The 21,110-nt window shown below is 49.1% G+C and overlaps 10 protein-coding genes across 20 annotated transcripts; 4 read left to right on the top strand and 6 right to left on the bottom strand.

Annotated features, from left to right (window-relative positions):
* Nucleotides 1-54: 54 nt before the first annotated feature.
* On the bottom strand, nt 55-2,691 carry FOIG_08167 (uncharacterized protein). Of its 3 annotated transcripts, none has more exons than XM_031208087.1 (3): nt 2,044-2,691; nt 578-1,986; nt 55-515 (listed from the first exon to the last, which is right to left on the bottom strand). In XM_031208087.1, the coding sequence occupies exons 1-2, from the start codon at nt 2,263-2,265 to the stop codon at nt 1,021-1,023; spliced, it is 1,188 nt and encodes a 395-aa protein (XP_031062221.1). In that variant the 5' UTR covers nt 2,266-2,691; the 3' UTR covers nt 55-515; nt 578-1,020. The 3 variants fall into 3 exon arrangements, with proteins under 3 accessions (XP_031062221.1, XP_031062223.1, XP_031062222.1); XM_031208089.1 differs by having other exon boundaries at nt 55-506; nt 2,044-2,623; XM_031208088.1 differs by having other exon boundaries at nt 55-1,986; nt 2,044-2,624.
* On the top strand, nt 2,593-4,015 carry FOIG_08166 (uncharacterized protein). The gene has a single exon (XM_031208086.1). It carries the CDS (start codon nt 2,888-2,890, stop codon nt 3,896-3,898), a length of 1,011 nt encoding a protein of 336 aa, XP_031062220.1. The 5' UTR covers nt 2,593-2,887; the 3' UTR covers nt 3,899-4,015.
* FOIG_08165 (uncharacterized protein) lies at nt 2,816-4,821 on the bottom strand. Its single transcript, XM_031208085.1, has 2 exons — nt 4,699-4,821; nt 2,816-4,651 (listed from the first exon to the last, which is right to left on the bottom strand). The coding sequence occupies exons 1-2, from the start codon at nt 4,767-4,769 to the stop codon at nt 4,114-4,116; spliced, it is 609 nt and encodes a 202-aa protein (XP_031062219.1). The 5' UTR covers nt 4,770-4,821; the 3' UTR covers nt 2,816-4,113.
* Nucleotides 4,822-5,137: 316 nt separating this feature from the next.
* Nucleotides 5,138-6,812, top strand: FOIG_08164 (uncharacterized protein). Its single transcript, XM_031208084.1, has 2 exons — nt 5,138-5,655; nt 5,702-6,812. Exons 1-2 carry the CDS (start codon nt 5,247-5,249, stop codon nt 6,559-6,561), a joined length of 1,269 nt encoding a protein of 422 aa, XP_031062218.1. The 5' UTR covers nt 5,138-5,246; the 3' UTR covers nt 6,562-6,812.
* Nucleotides 6,657-8,933, bottom strand: FOIG_08163 (uncharacterized protein). 5 transcript variants are annotated; one of them, XM_031208081.1, is made up of 4 exons: nt 8,883-8,933; nt 8,305-8,833; nt 7,914-8,238; nt 6,657-7,860 (listed from the first exon to the last, which is right to left on the bottom strand). In XM_031208081.1, the coding sequence occupies exons 3-4, from the start codon at nt 8,206-8,208 to the stop codon at nt 7,172-7,174; spliced, it is 984 nt and encodes a 327-aa protein (XP_031062215.1). In that variant the 5' UTR covers nt 8,209-8,238; nt 8,305-8,833; nt 8,883-8,933; the 3' UTR covers nt 6,657-7,171. The 5 variants fall into 5 exon arrangements, with proteins under 5 accessions (XP_031062215.1, XP_031062213.1, XP_031062216.1 ...); XM_031208079.1 differs by having other exon boundaries at nt 7,914-8,211; XM_031208082.1 differs by having other exon boundaries at nt 8,905-8,930.
* Nucleotides 8,934-9,075: 142 nt separating this feature from the next.
* FOIG_08162 (mitochondrial inner membrane protease subunit 2) lies at nt 9,076-9,903 on the bottom strand (the record flags this gene model as incomplete). Of its 2 annotated transcripts, none has more annotated exons than XM_031208078.1 (2): nt 9,076-9,477; nt 9,547-9,903. In XM_031208078.1, the coding sequence occupies 2 exons, from the start codon at nt 9,816-9,818 to the stop codon at nt 9,198-9,200; spliced, it is 552 nt and encodes a 183-aa protein (XP_031062212.1). The 2 variants fall into 2 exon arrangements, with proteins under 2 accessions (XP_031062212.1, XP_031062211.1); XM_031208077.1 differs by having other exon boundaries at nt 9,198-9,486; nt 9,547-9,818.
* Nucleotides 9,904-10,000: 97 nt separating this feature from the next.
* FOIG_08161 (translation initiation factor 2 subunit 1) lies at nt 10,001-11,726 on the bottom strand. Of its 4 annotated transcripts, XM_031208073.1 has the most exons (4): nt 11,376-11,726; nt 11,163-11,325; nt 10,897-11,104; nt 10,001-10,848 (listed from the first exon to the last, which is right to left on the bottom strand). In XM_031208073.1, exons 1-4 carry the CDS (start codon nt 11,454-11,456, stop codon nt 10,365-10,367), a joined length of 936 nt encoding a protein of 311 aa, XP_031062207.1. In that variant the 5' UTR covers nt 11,457-11,726; the 3' UTR covers nt 10,001-10,364. The 4 variants fall into 4 exon arrangements, with proteins under 4 accessions (XP_031062207.1, XP_031062208.1, XP_031062210.1 ...); XM_031208074.1 differs by having other exon boundaries at nt 11,163-11,726; XM_031208076.1 differs by having other exon boundaries at nt 10,897-11,325.
* A 219-nt stretch (nt 11,727-11,945) lies between these two features.
* Nucleotides 11,946-13,208, top strand: FOIG_08160 (cell cycle arrest protein BUB3; the record flags this gene model as incomplete). Its single annotated transcript, XM_031208072.1, has 4 exons — nt 11,946-11,955; nt 12,016-12,262; nt 12,318-12,400; nt 12,447-13,208. 4 exons carry the CDS (start codon nt 11,946-11,948, stop codon nt 13,151-13,153), a joined length of 1,047 nt encoding a protein of 348 aa, XP_031062206.1. The 3' UTR covers nt 13,154-13,208.
* A 1,712-nt stretch (nt 13,209-14,920) lies between these two features.
* FOIG_08159 (alcohol dehydrogenase) lies at nt 14,921-16,302 on the bottom strand (the record flags this gene model as incomplete). Its single annotated transcript, XM_031208071.1, has 6 exons — nt 14,921-15,479; nt 15,532-15,656; nt 15,710-15,855; nt 15,910-16,009; nt 16,066-16,132; nt 16,181-16,302. 6 exons carry the CDS (start codon nt 16,300-16,302, stop codon nt 14,921-14,923), a joined length of 1,119 nt encoding a protein of 372 aa, XP_031062205.1.
* A 1,198-nt stretch (nt 16,303-17,500) lies between these two features.
* Nucleotides 17,501-20,899, top strand: FOIG_08158 (uncharacterized protein). Its single transcript, XM_031208070.1, has one exon. It carries the CDS (start codon nt 17,632-17,634, stop codon nt 20,548-20,550), a length of 2,919 nt encoding a protein of 972 aa, XP_031062204.1. The 5' UTR covers nt 17,501-17,631; the 3' UTR covers nt 20,551-20,899.
* Nucleotides 20,900-21,110: the final 211 nt, after the last annotated feature.

The following is a 21,110-nucleotide window of genomic DNA, read 5'->3' as shown; positions in this document are numbered from 1 at the left end:
CTTGTAACTCTGTTTCAACTGCCGGTATAGCCACAACACCACGGAGATGCAGCTAGAGAACTTGCATGTGAGGCACGTCATAGAGCACATAAAGCAGTGTTTCGTTCTCTGGAGAGGTATGAAGAAAAGGTCCATCAGATTGACGATACCGTCTTGACTTGTCAATTCATAGCTCACCTCCACCTTCTCGTACTTAACCCCAGTCTCCTACGTCTGAGCACAAATCCTCTAAAATCCAGGGATCACAACCACTAACCATCGACGGATAACTTACTTAAAACCCCCATGTCCAACTCACTCATAAGTACATATACTTCTCATCGATCTAACCCCAACTTCTAGAAGCCGTCGCCCACCCACGATTTCTAGTCCGCATCCAGCCAAACACCAGCACTTTGGCGCCACGGCTACCCTTCACGCCCCATCCATCTCGAGTCCGCACAGCCAGAATATGACATCGAAAGTCCGTGGAAGCCTGGCACGTGCGGGCGAGCTATAACCGCAAACTGCGATCCCTTACCCGGGATATGCGTTAGCTTTCTCAACGGCGTTAAGCCAGTTCGTGCAGATCACTTACTCGCCCCGGCTGTTTGGTCTGGTGAACTTCTAGCTAGATGAGTAATACGACGACATCCCACGCAAAGGGCGTCGGGTTCCCAGATCTAGTAAGAGTCTGAGAAAAGAGGCGCTTTTTAGGACGAATTACACCACAAAGATACCACGGAGGCCGCCGCCTCATCTTATAGCGCGTGGCAAAGGCACCGCCATGAAACAGCAAAAGAGCCTTTATTCTCGGATATTGAACGGGAATAGACATATGTCCACACGTGAAAACCTTGTTGATAAAGCCACAAAGTATTGTACTTCTTGTTGTATGTACACCTAGCCGTATGCCCCTATTCGACTTCATCAAAGACCTGTCCCAAAAGATGTGTGCAGTTCCGCTTCCATTCCGCGCAATGACTCCGTCAACGCCAAATCAATCCTAACCTCCAATAGTCCTGCAGGACTCAAATACATCTATATGCCAAAGACAAGCTTCATGCGCTCATACGTGTAGAATGCGACCGCTGCCATTGGGAACACCTTGACGTATCCAATAGTGAGGCCAACAAAGAAACCAGGAATACCCCTCTCTCGGAAGATCATGCCAGCGGTTTCTCCTATCCTCAGTCGACGACCGTCACCAACGGCACCGCCAACTTGCATTCGTCGTCGAATCACTTCAAGAGGGTATGACGCCGTTTGAGAGATCAAACCGGCGATTCCACCAGCAGTAAGCTCTGCCCATGATCGTAAAGGCGCTGGCTTTCCTTTAGGGTGGTTTGCCTTCTTCGGTAGTGTCGTGTGCTTCGCAAAACGTGGCGATCGGAGGATATCACCAACAGTATCGTGAGTTAAGAAAGACATGCCCGCATATGGAAGCATGCCCATGACAGTGGGAGCGAAACCTCGGTAAAAGTTGATAAGTCCTGTTTGAGGAGCAATGGCTCCAACTGTCGCTGCTGTTGCCTCTGCTGCAGCAGTCACTGTCGCAGGAGCATTAGGTAATCGAGTTGTCGTTTTCTGAACGGGTTGTTCGTTGTAAATCTGACGACATATTGATGACAAAGAAGAGTGACCATCACGCTTAGTCTCGAAAGCAAGTCGTACTCTCATAACTTCTAAAGGATATGTGAAAAAGACGGAAGTGACACCAGCCAAACTTCCACTGAGTAGTCTTCTCATTGGTGTCTCATGATGTTTATCGGGTATAATAATGGCTCGGATTTGTTCGTATGCGAGAAATTTAATACCGGCGTAAGGAAAGATTCGTAGTAAAGTCGCTGAGTGCCCACGGTAAAGTCCAGTGATGCCTTCATATCTATGGATGTCCTTCATGGCGCTTGCGACACCAACCCATGATCCTGTATATTTTGCGAATCGTGGATTGCTGGCCTGGAAGAGGATTTTTACTCGATCCAATGGTGCAACGACAGTTTTGCCCTATTTCAAACAGTCAGAATCTTTCGCAGGACTTTCTTTTCAACGTCAATAACTTACAGCGCAGCCAGCCAAACCTCCAGCAACTCCAGATTTCCAGACATATTCCAAGCTATTCATTTGTGCCTTTGGTGCTACCGCTTCCTGGTCGGTAGGACACACAGCAGGCTCCTTTGGCGACTTGCTGAGGGTATGAGAAGAGGCATGGCTCTGAATATTTCTATTGCGCGCAACGTCGGCCATTGAGGCATGCTCCATTTGAGCAGCGTCGGCAGAGGACATGGCCCCGAGGCTCGCAGAAGCACGTGCCTGACCTTGTTGAACGGATTCGAGGCCTACGGGCGCGACATGCCGTGGCAGAGTCGAATGGGGATCAGTATTCGAAGCCAACGCGACTGAGGTAATTCGGTGGTATCTTGTCAAAAAGTTGGAGGAGTAGAAACAGGTTTTGCGGGGAGGATGAAGAAGTTCGGATATGGGGAGGACTTTGGAGATGATACCGGCATGCGGCGCGGCAGAATTTCCCCGGTCAGAGGCGGCTTGGACGTCATTAAACCGACGCTCAGTGGGCGAATACAGGCTCCCCACAAGTTTTTTACAAGTGAATGACCTAGCGAAGGTGGTCACGCACGCGGAAATGGAGATCCCCCAGAACCCTAGAAAAATAGAGGAATTGGGCCATCAGGGGTTCAAGACTTGTCACTTCAGTGGGTTAATGCGCTGATAATCCACTGAAAACTTGTCGTTTCTCAGCAGATTCACAGGGCAGGGCATAGCGAAGCTTAACGGTCCCGGTGATCAATAACCGAGCCGAGGTTTGCCGACCTTCGCCGCGAATTTATTATTTCAACCGCGGGTTAAGCAAAGCCAGTCCCAGGTGGAAGAATAGTCATCCGAGTCAGCTATGGAGGCCAACAGCCACAGAATCTCATCTGTTCTCTTTGAGAGTCCAGACAAGAGCCTCGTTGTTCTAGACATCCCCACGTCTCTAGAAGAGAGCCAGGTTCTCCCGTCTCAGATCCCCCGCCGCCGCATCGTCTCCGCAGAGCCCCCCGCAACTCCGTATCCGACCCCGGAGCCCCGGCATGGAGGAGGCGATCACTCGGCATTTGCGACTGCGTCTCCTGGCGCGCAGTTGGCTGAGCTCATGACCACTGAAACGGTCAGCAGCGCCTTACAGGACCTTGCCAGCACATACTCATATTCTGGACCTTTCCATCGGGACCGGTTTGTTCAGCCACAACAACCACCGTCAGTATCCGCTCTGCCGCCCTTGATACCAGACAAAGCCGAATTTCTGAATGGCTCTATTGAGGCTATGCGTGATTCTTTTCACATGTCAGCCCCCAAGTTTGATCTTGTCGTATTAGATCCTCCTTGGCCAAACCGATCTGCCAGGAGAAAGACAGACAAGTATGCTACTGTACCAAATCTCAAGGAGATGCGCAATCTCTTGCTACAAATTCCTCTAGCTTCTCACCTTACACCAGATGGACTCGTTGCCGTCTGGGTCACTAATAAACACAGCATCCACGACTTTTTGACTTCCTCAGCAGGGCTATTTGCTGCCTGGGGTCTCGAGGTTGTGACTGAATGGACGTGGCTCAAGGTTGCTGCGTCAGGTGAACCGCTCTACGACGTTGAGTCAACATGGAGAAAGCCATGGGAAAAGCTCATCATAGCGAAGCGCTTCGGCAGCAAGAAGCCAGATGCTCTTGAGTCCAAAGTCATCGTGGCGGTCCCTGATGTCCACTCACGAAAGCCCAATCTTCGCGGTATTTTTCAAGATGTCCTTGGCAAAGAATGCCTTGGCCTCGAGATTTTTGCTCGTAACTTGACTGCTGGGTGGTGGGCTTGGGGGGACGAACTCTTGCGCTTCCAGCAGCCCGAGCACTGGCACGACATGGAACAATGAAACAAACAATATACGAGTTTTCAGCGTCTATATTTGCGCTCATAGTCTTTAACCCGCCTTCATGCATTGCCCATCCAAGACTAGTTACAATAATGTACAGTTGTGATGCCCGCCATCCTACAGAGGTCCATCATCTGTGGCTCCTCATAGAATTGCCGCCTCTTTCATTAGCAGTGTCCTGCAGTTTCAAGTCGTAATTCGCCTTTCGTAGTCGTTTAAGCTTCGTTTGCGTCCTTCTTAACCTCTGCTTCCTCCTTGCCCAGTATCTTCTCCCATTTAGGATCCAGAATAACATCGTTGGTCCACTTCTCCTCTCCCGATAACAGCTTTTGTGCCAACTTGGCTAACTCTTGTCTCTCCTTCGACGGGAGCTGTTTGCTCTTGAGAGGAATCTCGAATCGCTGTTGCGCAATATGCTCCTGGTTTCGCTTCTCCAACATATCCTCGCGCATCTGGAACAATTGGTTGCTCCAGGGTGTTTTGTCCTCGGGAAGTTCGGGCCATTGGAAGGGCTTTGCCAATTCGACAGTCATAACCTTGAGGGGTTTGGGGCGGTACCACGAGCGCGAGTGGGAGTTGCGCTGGGTTAGAGGTTGCTGCTTGACGTATGATCGGACCTTTGTGACCTCGACATTGTATAGGTTCCAGAGGTAGTCTCGGAGATCGAACTTTGTGAATCGTAGAGGTACCTGGAAAGTGGCCTCGTTTGGTGGGAGGTGATCTTTTCGAAGAAAGGTGATTACATGGTTTGGCCTGGAGATGTCAGAATTGTTAGGTAGAGATGGATCAAAGGTACCTACAGAAAAACCTGCTTCTGGCCCAGCTTGAAGCTGGGCAATTGGCGAGCTAGAGTCTTTGCTACCTCGGCCATGGTCGTCGTTTTGCCCTTTCAAAAGTGGTCGGCGACAGTTGATTTGGGATGTGAAGAAATTCGATGACTGGCTCTGATTGGCTTCTACGGCGAAAGTGAACTTCCGAGAGGGGTGCGGGGATTGGAGATGTTATAGGTGCACACCCCGCATCCAGCAGTGTAAGAAGATAATTCTCATTTCACTTCACAAGGTCATATTCGTGACTGGAGTAAAATATTAATTATTTAGCACTAAAAGAGGCTACTTTAGCACTTCTAGTATCTTCCTAGCTGCGTATTATAGCAAATCAAGCGAAAATCATTGGCTTGGGCGGAAGTGACATCTCCCCAACTCAACTGTCTAATGGGTACTCGCAGCGCAACAATTACTCCTTCTCACCAACACAAAACAAAGCCTATTCTTTCTCTCCACAACAAAAACAAAACAACAAGACCATCGATGTTCAGAGCCGCCCTCATGCCCCATAAACACCCAAAATGCAACAACACACCAAATCAAAGCGTTCTTTGAGTCCGATGACTCGGGTCTCACCTCGTAAGAGACTCAACTATGATGCAGACGCTCGCAAGATGCCGAGTCCCACGAGCTATGATGAAGATGTTCAGCTCAGCTTCCTGAAGATCGATGAAGAAGATGATGACGAAGTTCCTTGTACTAACAGCATGGAAGAGTTGATGAAGTTGGAAAAGGAGCGATATCCTGGTGCCAGTAGCTGGGCTCCTGCTGAAGAGCGACTCTTTGAGATATTGTACATGCGACAGGATCTACCCATGCTTCCTACAACCTGGGATGTCGATCTACGAGGAGTGCCCATCTCAGATATCGTCTTCCAGACTTCGGATGATTTTCCTCCTATAATCTATGCTCACTCAAAGGACTTTCGAGGTATGTTTGTCCTAATATTATGGAGTATTTTTCTCACTCTTTATAGCAACAACCGCCCTTATTCGTCTCATGGACCTCACAGCAAAGACAAGGACGAGCATTCAGAGTGGCCTTCGGAGAAAGGTGCCGCAGCTCATCAAACGAGAACTCGACAAGTATCTGAGCTGGGCAGCACAGGACGGCGATTACCTGCATTTGCGCATTGTTCCGAATATCCTGACCGAAGTGGTAGATACGACAATGCCAGAAAATGAGATCACTGAGCACATCCAGAACCGTATGAGAGCTCTCGCAAAGCTTCAGCGCGAGTTTCTCCGAGAGGATAGAAGCCCTCACTTCTGGGATGTTATCAAACCCAGTGTATTCGCGTCCCCGAAAATCAAACTTGAGCCGGAGGATGGGCTGACATCGTTTGAGGGGTGGCTAACGCCTGCTAAGAGCCGACTTGGCTCACATCCTCGAGTTGGAAACATATTTCCAACCACCGAAACCCATGAAGTCGCTGTCAAGATCGAACCTGGACTTAAGAGCCCCGGCATCTCGGCAAGAGTACTCCCCAAGACAACGACGCTTTCGAGGAAATCATACCCTTCACAGTCCCCATCGCCCTCTCTACCCGAAGAACCTCAGACTCCTCCTCGACACACCTACCGTCGCCACCCTTCTGTGGTATACGGTCTCTTCATTCTCAACACCTCGGTTCTTGTTCTCACAGCCGATTCCTCCAAAGGATCCGATGCATATGTCAGTTTCCAGGTCCAAGTCGATTTCCAAGATGAACATCAGGGGATCTGGAATGCTCTAACCATCGCTATTGCGGTGTGCCTTGCTCGTGATGAGTTACGGACTCGTGCATCCGACTTTGAGGAGCTGCCTTGCGTGGAGGATAGTGATCCGGATGCTTGATTTGAAAGATATTTGAACGATTATTATGATTATTGTGAGGAAAGGAATACCAGAGTTCATGTTTCACTACTGTTTGTTGCTAGTGCGCTTTGAAGTTGTGTTTTATACCCCCGATTTTACAAAGGAGTGTTGACTCGGAGTTTCGTTGTTGTTATCAAGAGGTTTTCATGTACTAATTATCAAGTCCTCAGCGCCATCTTCCCTATCGGAGAATTTCTTGAGTCGTTGAACCAGTCATTAAGCACTGTGCCCTTATTGAAAAGTCATAATTGTAAAGTCAATCGAGAGCTTCTATGCTTCATGCTCTCATCTCTATTCATGTCCTGATATATCTTATCAGTCATTCCCTTCTATTCCCAACGCCCAACAATGACGGCCCTCCGCAGCCCCAAACATCTCTTTCTATCTGTACATAAATGCCCATTGCGATTCATCTCATAGAGTCCGCTTCTCTAATGCGTGAGTTATACAGGGTGAGGGGTAAAGCGGGGAGGAAACTTTTTTGCGACTGCGCGTGAATAAATGGTTTTAAAATCATAGCAAGTAAGGCAGTTAACGACAAGGTGAGAACAGGATGTATGTGTATGTGTATGTGTATGTGTGGAGATTTTTACATTTCTTCCCGTTCGACGGGCATCAGAACCTCAAGCTGTCGGAGGAGTCGCTGGTACAAGAACAGCATGCAGCCACTCTGGATGAATGTCCATACTCCTCGGGGTCCGACACCGCGGAACCATCCTGCGACACCCTCTGTGCGGTAGATGACCCGTAGGCCGGTGAAGACGGAGGAGGTTTCGAGAGCAATGGCGCCAGGTCGTGGCCGATGTGTGCTGGGAGAAGAGGTGGAAATGTGTCGAACTTGTGAGTTGGCATGATGGTCTTTGGGATGTCGGGACTCTGTTGGTGTGTTGACTTGAGTCTGAAGTCGTGTCTTGACAACGTCGAGGGGACAGGTAATAACACCGGCGAGACCACCAGCTGCGGCACCCGTAAGAAGCTCTAGGGAAACTCCGATGTCGCGGCTCTGCTTGTATTTGCGAGCCCAAGTGGTGAACTGTTCCCAGAACATGAACTGCAGTGCTGAGAAGGGCAGATCACGGTAGAGAGTGGCCTTGTAACCGTAGAACAAGGCGGAGGCGCCTTCCGCGCGCACGATGGTTCGAGCAGCGTCGACAGTACCGCGGTAGTTGTAGCCAGATTTGAAATGAGGGTTGTTGTAGCGGCCTTGAAGCTGGAGTCGTGTCTTGAGAACTTCTGAAGGTACGTAGACAATAGATGCTGCAAGATCTCCAAGGAAACCTATGAGTTTGTTAGTGTTTGTACTGCTGCTGGATCTCATTCGGGTGCCGTACCTGCTGTGAGATATGAAATATGCTGTTGCACGCCGTGATCTATCAACAATCGCTTGCTCCATTCATATGTGCCGAAGAACATGACCGTTCCTGGGAATGAACCTCCAAGCGCAGGAACCCATCCACCATAGAGACCCCGTCTTATACCCTCCTGTCTCCATATCGTGTAATAGGATTGTCCTAGCGATGTGTATTTTGAAGGAACGTGAGGGTCTCCCTGTTGTCTCGTCTTAACAGTGTCGAGTGAGTGCATGAGTAGATCGCCTGTAGATCCTCCAATACCACCTGCGATCATGGCCTGTCGTGGGGTCCCATGTTAGCGCACCTGGAAACGAATAGGTTGAAAACGCTTGGCGATGCAATAGTAGCACCCTGGTAGTCTGTAACATACATGAAGATACGGCGGTCGCCCCTCGGCCTCGACATCTTGTGCGGTCATGTTCTGGTCACTGGCCTTGCTTCTGCTGCTTTCCGAGCGACGACCCGTCCAAGCAGCATGACGATGCTCGGGGGATGGCGCAAAATCGCTCGCCGCAGTCGTCGATCCGTCGTTCGTCGTCGTCGATTGAGCGAAGACGAGGTCAGAATCTTGTTGTTGAAGATCCAAGGGCATAATCCGGGTTAAACAAGAAATCGAACTAGGATCGGAGGAAACAGTTGAGCGAGTCGGTGACGGCCCAAGGCGGAAGACTTCGGAAGCAAAAAAAGGAAGACAAGAGGATCCCCAAGAAAGAGAGAAGGGTAAATATTAAAGAGGGATCGCTCTGTCGCGATGTTTCGTCGAGGGCGAGTGGGCGGGCGTCGCAGGGTCGCAAAGAATAGATAAGAGCCGAGAGTCTGGGCAATGTCGTTTTTGAGAATTTTGATGAAGGAACCTGGTCTTGGCTTTTTACTGGGTTAACTAATCGCGAATTGCGGCTCTAGTTGACTCTGGTCAGCGGTTTCTTAGTGGCCGATCAGGGACCGCACCTGGATTTACAGCGCACTTTACCTTAGGTTGAGAGCACGCTAACTACGTCAATGGAAGAATGCCCGATGAAAGAATTTCTTGAAATGACCGAACGGGCTTTCGGTCTGTTATCTTATCTCACCTCATCATACGCCACTTCTGCCCGCGTAATCCATAGTGAGATCATATGAGTTGATTGTCTCATGAATAAAGCCTGACGTATGGCTGGCTACCTTACTGTTCAAATGGAGAATCTAGTCGTAGTTAAGGTTGAGTTGATCATAAGGTCTATGCATGTCTTCATGAGTTTTGGTACATATAATACATCTCATTTCCTACTCCATCAATGGCCTCTGATGATCCCGCCATGGAAGAGCTCCAAACTTGCGAAAGGGAAACACAATATGAGTAACCCGCCCTGTAATCAACTGCCTAGATACCGGTCCATACGTATTGCTATCCAGACTTGATCCAGGTGGTCCATCACCCTCAACCCACACGTGCCCCTGCGGAACTCTCACTGTCGGCAGAGGATGAGGCGCTTTTGTCTTGATCACATCGTTCTCTAGCGCCACTACGCGCTTGACTGCGATTGTCTCGGGATGTAGCGGGCTCCTTTTGTAACTTTCATGTTAATTCTCATCAATTGCTTATTTCCAGGCTTTGAGAAAGGTCTGCTCGTACCGTAATGTCACAACCATGCCCCTCTCTAGATTCTCTTGAGGAGACCACTTCCAGTTGAGAATCACATCTCGTCGCAATGTTGAGTCTTTATCGTCGTTGATTAACGGATACATAGATGCGCCGTCGACAAAAGTCAGTTCTGCGACGTGCAGGTTGAACATGGCGATGACTGGGATCCATGTTGCGAATCCAAAGAGTCTTAGAGCTGTTGACCTGGCCAAGCTGGGTTGGCCGTTGCCTCTCAGACGTGCCCACACTGAGCCGAGAGCCATTGCAAAGGCTCTAACTATTATTCAAAATGAGTGTTGTTGAACGATAACATTCCCGTTGCTGTAAGATTGAGCGTTGTGGTGGGACTATCACTAACTGTGAGTCCAAGTATAGAAATTCTACACCTGAGTCTAAGCTTTTATCGGCTAGTTCCGACATCCCGCCATACACGAGACACGGAGTATTAAACATGAAACTTCAGAAGCATAACTCTAAAGAAACATCATCTAAGTTATGTCCCACTGAAAACAAGCCAAAAACACACACACTAATCACAATGAAAAGACGGTATCTCAAGTAATCAAAGAACTGTTCGTTATCAACGCCGTTTCAGACGCCACTTCCTACCATCGGAAGAACTACATGAAAGTCTGGACTTTTAGTGATGCTTTGCACTCCGGGATACATGCTTCCTTTCAGCCTCCCAGACGCCCTCTATTACACCCTTTTCCGTGTCCAACAACCCGCTCGTGCGCGGGCTACTTTGGCATGGCTCTAACAGTCTTGCCGACTCATCCTGACCTGGAGACTCTTCGTCTGTCCATGACCTAGATGGTCTCAGGGATGTTTTCGTCGCTGTCGCTCATGCTCTCGTCACCGCTGACCTCGGCGTTCTCGCGCTCACGCTTCTCCATCAATGCTTGAAGCTCAGCGTCATCGCTCTCGGTGACGGCCTTGGGCTCCATCTTGACTGTCAAGTTACCACCGGCACCCTCGATGCTCTTTCGGACATCGACGATGGCCTCTCCCAAGCAAGTAATACCAACGTTCTTGTCCAAGGTCGAGCATGTAAGGACGTAGAGAGGCGGAGACACGAGCTTGACCTTGACTTGGGTGTCATCGGTGCTGTGGGCCTCGGCTGTGCGGAGAGCAGTCTTGACGGCGTCGATTCCCTCGTATCCGAAGCAAGTGACCTCGATATCGGCTCGGATCTTGGTGGGCTGGGGAGTAAGACGCTTTCCGATGTATGACTTGAGCTCCTCCTTGGCCACCTCGTTGGGGAAGGTAATATCGTTCCAGACCTCGGGGTTCCTTCTCAAGGTTAGTGCATGTGGTCCGACTTTGGAAAGAGCAACTGACGTGATGGAAAGCTTGAAAGCGTCGATGGCATGTCCGTATCGCTTGTTTAGGGGCCAAGCAATGGCCTCATAGAGGCTCTCGATATCGAGCTTGGTCTTCTCGGCGAGATGCACCATGATAGAGTGGACCATCTTGCTCTTGTTGTATCGCTCCTCGCACTTAACGATATCCTCGGGGGAGACTCGTCGCTTGGAAAGATCGATGTAACCTGCCCAAAAATCAATATCCATGCCCAAAGTTCAGCCTGACGTTGATTTGATGCTAACCCTTCTCCTTGTCGACACGGAGCACCACGACGACCTCGTTGCGACCAACCCGGATGAGCTTCTGGATACTTCGAATACGTCTTCGCGAAAGCTCGGAGAGCAGGATCATGCCGTCAATGTTGTCGTACTCTAGAAGCTTAACGTAGGCACCCATTTCGGCGATCTGAAATTGGTCAGAGGCAGTTCTTTCGGACAGATCAGGTTGCTACTGACCTGCTTGACATTGACCATGACGAAGCTATCGATCTCCGGGTACTTCTCCTCGTAAAAACGGCAATGTTGATTTTGAGCCATCTTGACGGTGTTTTTGAGGATTCAGAGGGTTCGGTCGGGTTCTGTAGAATAAGGTGGGGGTTTATCGATGTCGAGTGCCGTCGCACGAACGATCGCAAGTCGGGCTTTCAAAAAGAGCCAAAAGTCTAATTTTAATAAGCTATTCCTGCGATAGTATCGGTAGTGATTCTCGCGCGATCAAGTCGTAAATCGTCACGTCAACAGTGGATGTAGAGGGGAAGAGTCATAATTTTGACATTTTGCAAGTGCACTCGATTGATGATGGTGGGGTTGTGGCGGGGTGTGGCTCGTTCCCATGCTCATTCGTTTTCGTTCCATTGGTAGGTGGCAGTGGAGGCAGTACCTGAAAATTCGGGCATAATGCCGCCAGCTGCGCCTGAGGTGGCCCGCCCATGACTTTCGTTGCCATGATGGGAGCTCTCCACGTGACTGAACCAAAGGTAAACAACTTCATCAACACCAAGGCTGTCGACAAGAGCATACTTAGCCATGGCTCCTGGTAAGTTCTAAACTGCTGTACCTGCTATCAGGTCGCGAATGTTTGCTAATTGATTTTCAGCGACTCAATACGAACTTTCACCGCCCCCAACCGACGCGGTCTCGGCGATCGCGTTTGCGCTGTCCTCTGGAACCAAGCTCCTTGTCTCATCATGGGATAAGAAGGTGTATTGCTACGATATCGCAGGTGGAGCTGGCGAGGCGACTCTCGTCAACACATACGAACACCGGGCGCCAGTCTTGGATGTTTGCTTCGGCGCCAATGATAATGAAGCTTTTACTGCTGGCGTGGATTGGTGTGTTAACAAGTCAGTGGATGCGAATGGGTACGCCTCGAAACGTTAAGCTGACAACAATGAACAGAATCGACTTGGAGACTGGTGAGAAGACCTTGCTGAGCAAGCATGCTGCGCCGGTGCGATCTATAGCCTACAGTCCAAAGTTTTGTGAGTCGTTGAACCCCTGTGATTGACTCATACTAACAGAAACCAGCAATCTTGGTCTCCGCGTCTTGGGATTGCAGCTTGAACCTCCATAACCTCAGCGATCCTTCAAGCACTCCCATAAGGGTCTCCCTCCCCGGCAAGCCCCATGCGCTGGCTGCTAGTCCTACAAAGATCGTGGTTGCCATGGCCGGCCGTGTTATTAACATCTACGACCTGAAGACCATTGTCGACCTATTCGCAACTGGCTCATCTGACCTGCAGCCATGGCAACAACGTGAATCATCTCTGCGATATTTGACACGCGCAGTGTCCTGCATGCCCAATGATGCCGGCTACGCCACTAGCAGTATTGAAGGCCGTGTTGCAGTTGAGTGGTTTGAGGACACAGCCGAGTCCCAGGCTCGAAAGTACGCCTTCAAGTGCCACCGACAAGCAGCACCAGATGGTGATGGTGATATTGTTTATCCCGTAAATGCTCTCGCCTTCCACCCTGTTCATGGAACATTTGCTTCAGGGGGTGGCGATGGCACTGCTGCTTTGTGGGATGCAGAAGCAAAGCGACGACTTAAACAGTACCAGAAATTCCCCAACAGCGTTGCTGCGCTTGCTTTCTCAAGTGACGGGAGATATCTTGCCGTGGGTGTTTGCCCCGGTTTTGAAACTGGCCAGGAGGACTACAGCGGTGCCGGACAGACATCGGTATTGATCCGTGAGCTTGGTGAGAACGAAGCCAAGGGTAAGGGGGCCAAATAGGCGGGAACGTGTTGGACAGTCTTGTTATCCCAAAAGGCGTTCTGGTGGTTGCGGGGCTCGATTGATTTATTTTGTACTATTCTCGAACTAAAGGAAGTGGCATCAAGATACCCGTCATGGAGCAGCACCAAAATAACGTCGTGAATGGTTGCACTGTTTGTTCTTTGTTCTTTTGCTGCTGACCACCCACGTATAGGTATCTTGGGCGATTTCAGTGGTCCCAAGAGATGGGCTCCTCGGCTTCAGATCTTTGTGGTTTCCAATGATTGGTTCGTGTCCATTCTCCCGTAGTCGAATAACCATTGGTTGAGGATATCCAAGTGATACTTCCTTCACATCAAATCCATCCCGGCATTGGTATTCCAGGCTATTGGATGGTAGAGCACATGGCCACGGAGAAGGCCCAGGAAGTTTATAATCCCGAATTCGAACTCCCTTTCTGATCGTGTATTGCCCCTTCTTCTCAATCAAACGAGGGGCTCCTTGAGGAACAGGCCTCAGTTTTGTCACTACAGGCAACTCAGACGTATGTGTTGTAGTTGGTGATGGAGTATCATGCCGCTGCTGATTGTCTCGTCTCGCTTGAATTTCTTTTTGACAGTCAGTTTTCTGTTGAAGCGCAAGCGTGTCATGATTGTATTTACCTGACAACCGTCGGTTAGGGGTATATTCTGCATCTCCAATAGAATGAATCGACTCCATCCGCCTTCGTTTCGTTGGTCGGCATGTTCGAAGAGGCAGCACCTGCAGTTGACTGACACGGCTTTCAACATCGCTTGTCGGGCTATAAAATAGGGGCTGGCTTGTCTGTCGCTGACGGATAGGTGTTTCTGGGATACTCTTAAGAGTTAATATACCGATGAAGAAGATATGAGTGATACGAAGGCATACAATTCAACATTCATGAACTCATCCATGACAGATTCTGGGCTGACGACATCATCAAGCTCTTCCAAACTTGGGGAGGGTGTAGAGCTTTGACTTCAGCTTCTCTTTCGACTACTCCCAGCGACGTGATTGAATTCTGTCTCATCATCGTCCATAAGGAGCATTTGGTGCATTGTCACTAACTCGACTTGATGACCGGCAACATGGCTGTCGTCCACCTCTATAGAGGGTAAAATTGTTTGAAAAGACATATTTGAGTGATTTGGTGAATCTTTTGAGGCGAACTGTAGTTTGTGGTGGTAATGCCAAGTGCGTCCCGACTGCAGGTGTGAATCAAGGAAGGAACCACTCCGGCCTGTCCCCTATAGTTCTTTCCTGACACTCTCCGTTTGTCCAGCGCAGGCTTCACCGAACAGCTCCTACCTTCAGCAATAACGCCTTTCTTCGAGATTAAGAAATACTAAGTGTTCATCTCCCGTTCACTCCGTTACTCGATTCAAAGTTGTTTATCAGCCTTTATGCATCTGCCAGTTGTCAGCAACATAACAATATATTCTAACAGAATAGATAGTCTGGAATTTGCAAAGCGAATTTATTCTTTGTTTTTCTGTGCTGGTGATATCCCCAATAACCCCTTATTCTGAACCCGTGTGCTCGCTCTCGTCCCAATCTACCAAACAAGCAATCCCGTCTGGTTCACCATCGATAAGAAGGCATCACTGCAGCACCAATTCTTTCTTTCCAGTCCAATTCCATCCAGTCCGATCGAGACCGAGCTGGTAACCATCGCCAAAAGTTCGCTTTGAGGCGGACGCCCTATTCCCCTCGTGCAGCCGGTGAGATGGGCTACAACAAATCAGTATAGGTATTTGTATGGGGTTATGAGGAACGCGCCTTTGGTGGTTGGATATGGTCAAACGTGCCGCCCATCTGGAGCAGCCAAACGTCGGGACCTCCAATAGAGTTGCCCCCACGATACAGGAAATCGTTAGGAAAGCCCGCATCAAATTCATTAGCCCCATCGATCTCTTGAATATCCTCAGGGGAGAGATGCAGGGTGAGAGCCTGAATGTTGGCTTTGAGGTGATCCACCTTTCGACCACCGATAATAGGGAATACATAACTTGTCTTGTGCATGACATATGCCAGTGCAATGCTGGTGATGAGTGTGTTCTTACGGTTAGCGATCGACTCCAGCACTTTACTGGTTCTGATCTCTTTCTCGCTGGCCTCCACTCTGCGTCCTTCCCGCGCATTGCGCTGTTCTTCGGTCTTGAATTTTCCGCCTCCAAGAGATCCCCATGGGGCAATTCCCATGCCCTCAGCTTGGCACATGGGGATGATGTCTCGCTCGAAGTCACGCGAGGCCGCAGACCAACGGCCTTGGTAAACGGAGAATTGGCGGAGTCCATTGCAGCGAGCATATTCGTTGGCCTTGCTACGGGGTTTTCAGCAAGTTATTCGCTCGTAGAAGGCACATTGTATCTTACCTCACGATCCAAGCAGGAGTGTCGCTGACGCCCAAGTGGAGGACCTTTCCAGAGAGTACGAGTTGGTTGAGAGATTGCATCAGCTCTGGAATAGAGGTGTTGCCATCATACCAGTGAACATAGAGCTGTGGCCCTGTTAGCTTAGCATTCTGGGCTTCGCTCGGAAGAAAATACCTACAAGATCAATGTAATCGGTCTGCAGGTTCTTAAGGCTGGCCTCAACTGAAGCCCTCAGACTTTTCGTTCCGTTGCCAGTGAAGTTCACCATGATATTAGGAGCACCAGGTCCGGCTCGAAAGTTGGTGGTGTATTTGGTAGCAACAACTGAGAGAATACGTCAGTTCAGCACCCAGTGTTGAGTGAGAAAGGGTCACAAACCGATTTCATCACGGTTACCGCGTTTCCTCATCCATTCTCCCACCCATTTCTCGGTTTCCTGGAATTGGTAATTGTTTGCAGAGTCAATAAAGTTTCCGCCCTGTTCTTCCATTAGTACATCGTCGATATCTTGTATTCGATATATGGTGTTCACACCTGTTCATAGAAGAAATCCAAAATTGACTCCGACGTGGACTGGTCGCATTCTCCCATCCACTCTTTCCTACGCTACTGTTAGTAGATAGTAGGCATAATTGGATGTGTATCTCACCAAGCATTTCCAAAGTTCATGGTACCAAGGCAAATAGGGGACACCCAAACCGATGCAGTTGGTGACAAAAGTCGGTAGCGCCCCAGAGGACTTTTGGGAGGTGGTGCGAAAGGGAGAGCCATTGTTTGTTGCGGTAGGTTGCTAGTGTTCGTGATACAGAGGTGTGAAGTTGAGGTGAAAAGATGTAGTGGGAATGGATTTGTAGGGATAATGAGGATGGAGTGGGCAGTGAGTGAAAGTGGTGATGATAGTGGCAGTGGCAGTGGCGTCACTGCAGAAGAACAATCGATGGTGGCTGGATTTATGTTATCAGATATAAGAGTTGTGAGTATTTCTCCAGTTGATGGTGAAAGGTTCTCTTCTGACTTTATATATTCAGATCTATCATATGGAACTGGCAACTCCTACCAATACCATCCATACCGTTTGGGAACGGACCTTCTGGACTTAAACGGATTTGTCGGACCCGTACTTACTGAAGAACAGTGACATATTTCGCGATGCGTTCATCAGAAGATATTGAAGTTGACTCACCTTCCGCGGTACATACGAGGTGCATACGGGCATGTAGCAAGAGTTGACATCCATTCATACAACCAAAGGAACAAGACCTCGTAACCTAGCTCAAGCGAACTCACGTAAATATTCTCATTGGTTTCTCAAGATGCACTAAACCGGCGAACTACCTTAATACGTTTAGATCAAGATCAGTTCATGTAATTATTCAGCAAAAGCAGTTGTCAAGATGATCGAAACAAGCAGCTGAGAGCTGGAGTTAACGGACTTAGAACATGGGGAAGTGTTCAAGTTGCATTAGGCACACCTTTAGCATCCACTAGATATGTGGCTCGAGATCGACATGAAACGCCTTGACGTGCGAGATTGTGTAGCATCCTAAGATTCTTACATCAACGCATCATAATGTTTTGTTTAACGTGTAAGTCATTTGTGGGAAACGGCCTCAACAAGTGAAAAGAGCAATTGGAAAGTCCTGACAGCTGAGTGACTTGCCACTCAAAACGTATTGGCCTATTGGAACAATTATCGATATATCGAATAGCATCAGGAACTAAATGAAGTGATGAGGTACACTGGACTTTCATAGAATGACAATGCTACTAACAATAAGACATAAAGATGAGGAAGATGATGCTAAAACTGCCTACCCTGAAGCTGGATATCGACAAGGATGCTGACCTAAAATGGGCTGATGCTGCTGGCCATCGTAGCTCTCTCATTGGTCTGAAGTCCCGATTCCTCGGCCGGGCGGGTACGTACCTACCCTCCAATTCGATTGGATCTCACTCGGCCTAGAATCTGTGCATCACACCACGACAATTACTGCGAGCGACATACCGAGACGACGAATTGAACATCAACCTACAAACCTACGACCTCACAAAGCCGATCTGGGGCAGCATTGGTCCGGATCAAGATGAAGACCGCCTAGAATGGCCACTCCAAGCCCCGCCCCTTCAAGGGTCGCCGTCAACGCTCTCCGTGGTGTTCTCCTAACAACGTCCTGTTCAGTCATTATCCTTGCTGAAGAACGACGTCGACGCCTCAATATCGCTCGAGCTGCTCTCGACAATGCCAAGAAACTTCACACTGCGCGGGTGAACCGCAACTCGGCTGCGCTGGCTGAGAGCTACAGCAGTAGACGAGAAACCTTTCCAATTGAAATTACCCACGACTTCTCGCATGCACCCACCAACAATGCTGTGCGCCGTCGTCGAACAAGAATAGACTCGTTGGAGCATGAATTATCGCGCCCGAAGGAGATTGAGCATATAGAGTCTTTTGAGACAACATTGCCTGAGGATGGGGACTCAACAAGCACGCCTCAGAATCGCCAGAGGAGATGGGACGAGTGGGACGCAGCACGAAAGGAATTATCACGAATATCAGAAAACAGCACATCCTATCACAACGCCCTTTCCATCAGGTTATCACCAGAGATCAGCCTACCAACTACATCATTACCAAGGACACGATCACCCAACACCAGGACGACCGAGGCCAGAATGGACGCTAGCACAGGCTCAACGAAAATATTCACGACGGAGAATACCCCAACGGCAAGCGATGGACAAGTTGGCGTAACAAAATCAGAGCCAGCCGATGAAACCCTGATAGGACAAGAAGAATCGTGGTCACGGCTGGATAATCTCCTTACGGAAATGGAGACCCAAGACTTGCCACGCGAAGAGCGTGTCCAGAATGAAACGAGAGCTACCAAAATGCTTAAAAGGCTGACCTCAGCACAGAGTGAAGAGGCCCAGGAGGTTTTATCAAGAGGTATCCGGATACTTCAGTCCACAGCAGTATCTCGGGAATACGGAACTATCCCTCTCATACTCGAAGCTGTCCGTCCCGCTTGCAACGATATTTGCCTTTTGGCCGTCCCCTTCCTCGACAGTCTTTCCCGGAGCCGCGACGTTGAGGGTGTGAGGCACTTACTGCGAAGTTTATCTCGCTTTGAGCCTCAGTCGAAGGAGGCAGTGAATACCAATCGCAATGAATGGGTCACTCGGCTACTTATGCATTACTGGAGGAAGACGAAGGACTTCCTGGAGGTCAAAACGATTTATACATTACTCCAAAAAGGCGGTCTTTTTGACAATAGTGTATTTTCTTCGTCTACCCAGTATGCTGTCAGACGCAGAATTATCCTCATTGCTCTTGATGCTGGGGATGATGCGACTGCAAGTGCAGAGATGTCCCAGCTCCGCGAGATGAGACCGAAGGCCTCGGGTGTCGATGTCAAGCTTCGTGGGAGGTTTATTGTACGCGAAGCTGAATTGGGACAATGGGACAAGGTCACGGCTGGACTTGAGGCTTTCGGACCTAAAGCAAAGCCATCCGACCAGTTTCAGAATATTCTATCCTGGCTGACAAAGATCTATTGCAAGGATCACACAACCGCAGAGATGGACATTTTTGTGAGAGATCTTGTCAGCAACCACCACATGAGTTTGAACAAGCCCCTAGCTTTCTTTGTTATGGATAGGCACGGCCGAACCCGCAATCTTCAAGCTCTTGTTGCGTGGGTGCAGTTCTGCCAAGATGGTGGCTTGGCAATGGACCAGATCTTCTTCAACGAGATTGCCGACAAGTGCTGCAGATACTGGAACCTGTCGAGAGCTGACGTGATCCGCATGCTGAAGGATGCACGAACTTCTGCACCGTGGCTGAAGGACCCTTTGTTGACCAGCTACGCCAGTGCAGGTGGCCTGCATGATCTTCACAAGCCCCTGCCAGGAGAAAATGTTGACTGCTATGGAATTGCCCCGACCCTGCCTGAACGCCGAGGTGACTCAATATCTATCTATGAGCGAGCAGCTTTCAAGCACATGAATACTCTGGCGCTTGAGAACGACTGGACCGGCGTCTACAGCGCCTACAAGGAGGCAACTAAGAAGGGCCTTGGTGATTCATCACGATGCCTTCGACTTGCTGTTGTCGCCAACATTCACTTGGAAGGACCCCATTCAGGCACAGTGTCGTGTCTCATTAATGAGGCATACATAAAGAATCACGACATCAGCGGTGCTTTGGTTCCTATGCTGGTCGCTCGACTTGAGGCTGGTGACAATGTAAATGATTTACTCCGCGAGAATCTTGCCAAGGGTCAACACATTCACGACAGTGTATACAACAAAGCCGCTCGTGTTCTCACTCAAAAGGGTAACCCTGAAGCCGCGATCAAGGTCTGCGAAATGGCAGCACAGCAGAATGGTATGGGTGAGCTGGCATACAACAAGTTTAACTTTGCCAGTCTCATCCACTCCTATACTGGACAAGGGCGTTACAGAGACCTGATGTCACTTATTGCAAGCTTCATATCGAAGTCAGAATGGTGGCAGGGTAGCAAAGAGTGCAAGGAATCCGTCAAATTGGCTATGAAACATGTCGCATCAAGGGCAGCCAGGGACCACAGGCGAGAGAACACGCATAAGCAAGTACTATTACGTCTTGACGATGCTCTTGAACATATCAAGTCCTTACGGGCGACGAACAAACAAGAGCGGGAGGCCGTTACCAAGGAGGTTGTTGGAGCTTTCAAGACGGTGGAAGAGCCAGTGGCATTTGAAGGAGGCTTCTTTCCAGACACACAATCTGGGCGCCAGACGCCAAAGGATAAGCGGAATACAGACTGGGAGTTGTCTTCAAGACGAGATTCAACATCCCAAGCTTTGAACGAGTCGAGGCATAGGATCGTCGAGGATGAATTGCCTGCTCGACAGCACAATATAGATGAGATCCGAACAGCACGACACAAGCGGACGAAACGAGAGAGGACGCCTTCGCCTGAGCTTACTGAGGATGACATATATTTAGAGAAGGAAATAGCCAGAGCAATGGCTTGAGATTAGAGGTTGTATGCTTAGAAGACATATGCATTGGCATGGCGCAGACATTATGGTTACAGAAGAGGCATTTGGGTATGTAAGCTTCTTGGTCACATTAACTTTTCTTTGTGGCCTGGAAATATGAGAGCATATGATGGTATCTGTTATGGTACTATCTGTAAAAGAAACAAATACAATATTTGAAGAATCTATTTATCTTCTGAATGCTCTCTATGAGTTTCAATGTTCTGTAGTTGAACAGCCTCTCTCAGCACATGTCAATTGATATGGATGATTCTTTATTTTCGCATGTGATTCTGTTTCTCTGCTTCGAGATGAATTGATTACAGGTGGGGCTTGGGTTGATAGTGTCACATGCATCAGCGTATTCGTGTAGAGTTGACCCCGTCATCATGAGATTTGGTTAATGGAGGTCATCAACCAGAAAGTGATTGGCCACTAGCCGCTAAACAGACGCAGGAACATCAAATAAGCATCGACCCCAACCAAAGAAACCCTGAGAGTCGCATCCCGAATACGTATTTTTCTCTTCCTCTTTCGAGAACCTGAACGAAGTA

Source organism: Fusarium odoratissimum (genome assembly GCF_000260195.1).
Source record: "Fusarium odoratissimum NRRL 54006 unplaced genomic scaffold supercont1.12, whole genome shotgun sequence".
In the NCBI taxonomy this organism is placed as follows: domain Eukaryota; kingdom Fungi; phylum Ascomycota; class Sordariomycetes; order Hypocreales; family Nectriaceae; genus Fusarium; species Fusarium odoratissimum.
This window is presented reverse-complemented; position numbering and strand designations above follow the sequence as displayed.